The sequence below is a fragment of the Eumetopias jubatus genome, unplaced genomic scaffold, assembly GCF_037043125.1.
Source record: "Eumetopias jubatus isolate StellerSeaLion01/CBP00866 unplaced genomic scaffold, mEumJub1_p1.0 scaffold_9, whole genome shotgun sequence".
In the NCBI taxonomy this organism is placed as follows: Eukaryota; Metazoa; Chordata; class Mammalia; order Carnivora; family Otariidae; genus Eumetopias; species Eumetopias jubatus.
In genome coordinates this window covers 126,014,630-126,016,317 of record NW_028274815.1, presented here as the reverse complement: position 1 = coordinate 126,016,317, position 1,688 = coordinate 126,014,630, and the positions used below count along the sequence as shown (strand labels likewise).

The following is a 1,688-nucleotide window of genomic DNA, read 5'->3' as shown; positions in this document are numbered from 1 at the left end:
TAGTTAACTCTACTGGACTTGGTTTCTTCATCTGCCACTTTAATGATATAAATCTACCTTAGGGTGACTTTAATTTTAAATTATACCAATATATGTAAATTGCTTAGTGCAATGCCTGGCACATGGTAATTATTTGATAAATGGTGACTATTATTTTTTCTCTGGACTTTTGATTTCCTAACTGAAAAATGACAAATGATCCTGAGATCCAACCCAACTATTAAGTTTTTTGATGAGGACAATCCTCCCTCTTCCCATCCCAAACCAGGGATCTTAGTGTCTCAGAGACTCTCCTTTTCCTCTCCCCCAAGGACCAAGGGCAAGATGGGATTCCTTACGTTATTTTGTATTCTTCAACGCAGGCTATGTTGCATTCTATTTTAAGCTTGTAGTTGTTAAGGTTGCCATTACATCCGGAGAAGACAAAACTTTCACATCTTTTGGAGGTTTGGTTGTAGAAATATCTAAAATGAATTTCAAAGCAGCTGCCAGCATCCATATCCATTTTGCAGGGATCTGCACGAGAGGTTCCCATTGAGTTAGGGAGAATTAGTTAGGACGCAGCCAGAGATCTTGCTTACAGGGCCCTTAAAAATTCCTCACATTAGTTTGGAAGTGGGTGGTAAGTGATTGAGTGACGACCAAGGGCACACATTTGCTAAGTGGCTGGGCCAGGATTTGGGGTGTCTGACTCACAGTGTAGACTGTGCCACCTCCCCATGCTCAAGAAGCACCAAGCCTGTACACATTACCTGTGGAAGAAAGCTTCATTATCTTTCACGTCTACATTGTAAGCTTCTGTAAATAGGGACCATAGGTTCAAGTGTTCTCTATGCACCCAGAACCCAGATATTGAAAATGCCTCAGTTTGCTCAGTTTCCAATCCCCCTTTACTCTCCTCTCAATACATATTCTTAAATGGTCTGGGACCTTTGAAATTTGTCACGAAACCCCTAATTTAAAATACTTCTTGTCCTTTGGACTGCCTACAAAAGACAGCTCCATCTGGAAAGGACTTACTTGCATCATCGTTTGTTTTTTCTCATCAGACATCCACAAGATCCCTAGAGTAAGTAATGTCCATAGTCAAAGGACTAAGAGTTTATGGGTCTTAGCACAAAAGGAGGACCTTCTTGGACCAGCGGGATATCACTTTTTTTTTGACACTTTTTCCCTCATTCATAATTGGTCTTTGCATTTATATTCTGCTTTAAGTTCATACCTTTGAGGTCTCCACATATCATTTCAGCAAGTTTAACAACACCACCCATTAATGGGGTAGTCAGCAAGAGGAAGATGAAGAGCCCTAGGAGAAATCCCAACTCAGCAGACTTCATGATGCAGCAAGTAGGAGGTAGGAAAGTCTTGGTATCAACTGATGTTATATTTTGGGCTTGATACTTGAGATGGCTGAGCCCACTTACCCCAGGGGCCAGGACTGGGCATTACTAGGCATTGAGTTGAACAGTGAATGCTTGGGTGCCCAGCCATGAAGCTGAAGGTCCCAGGCCAGTTAAACTGATAGTGAGTCCCATGTTCATCTAAATACCATTGAAATGAAAGGATAAGAGCTTCTAGCATACGTTTAACCACGGAGGATAGAATGATTAAAGAATTAAAAAAGGATTGCTTCCTTCTTCTCTTCAACCTTCCACAACAAGGAAGAGACTGATTCTAGTGAACAGAAA

General features: G+C 41.2%; 1 protein-coding gene across 1 annotated transcript; it reads right to left on the bottom strand.

The window, feature by feature from the left end:
• Positions 1-334: 334 nt before the first annotated feature.
• SPINT4 (serine peptidase inhibitor, Kunitz type 4) lies at positions 335-1,337 on the bottom strand. Its single transcript, XM_028121927.1, has 2 exons — positions 1,223-1,337; positions 335-516 (listed from the first exon to the last, which is right to left on the bottom strand). The coding sequence occupies exons 1-2, from the start codon at positions 1,335-1,337 to the stop codon at positions 335-337; spliced, it is 297 nt and encodes a 98-aa protein (XP_027977728.1).
• Between the last annotated feature and the right edge of the window lie 351 nt (positions 1,338-1,688).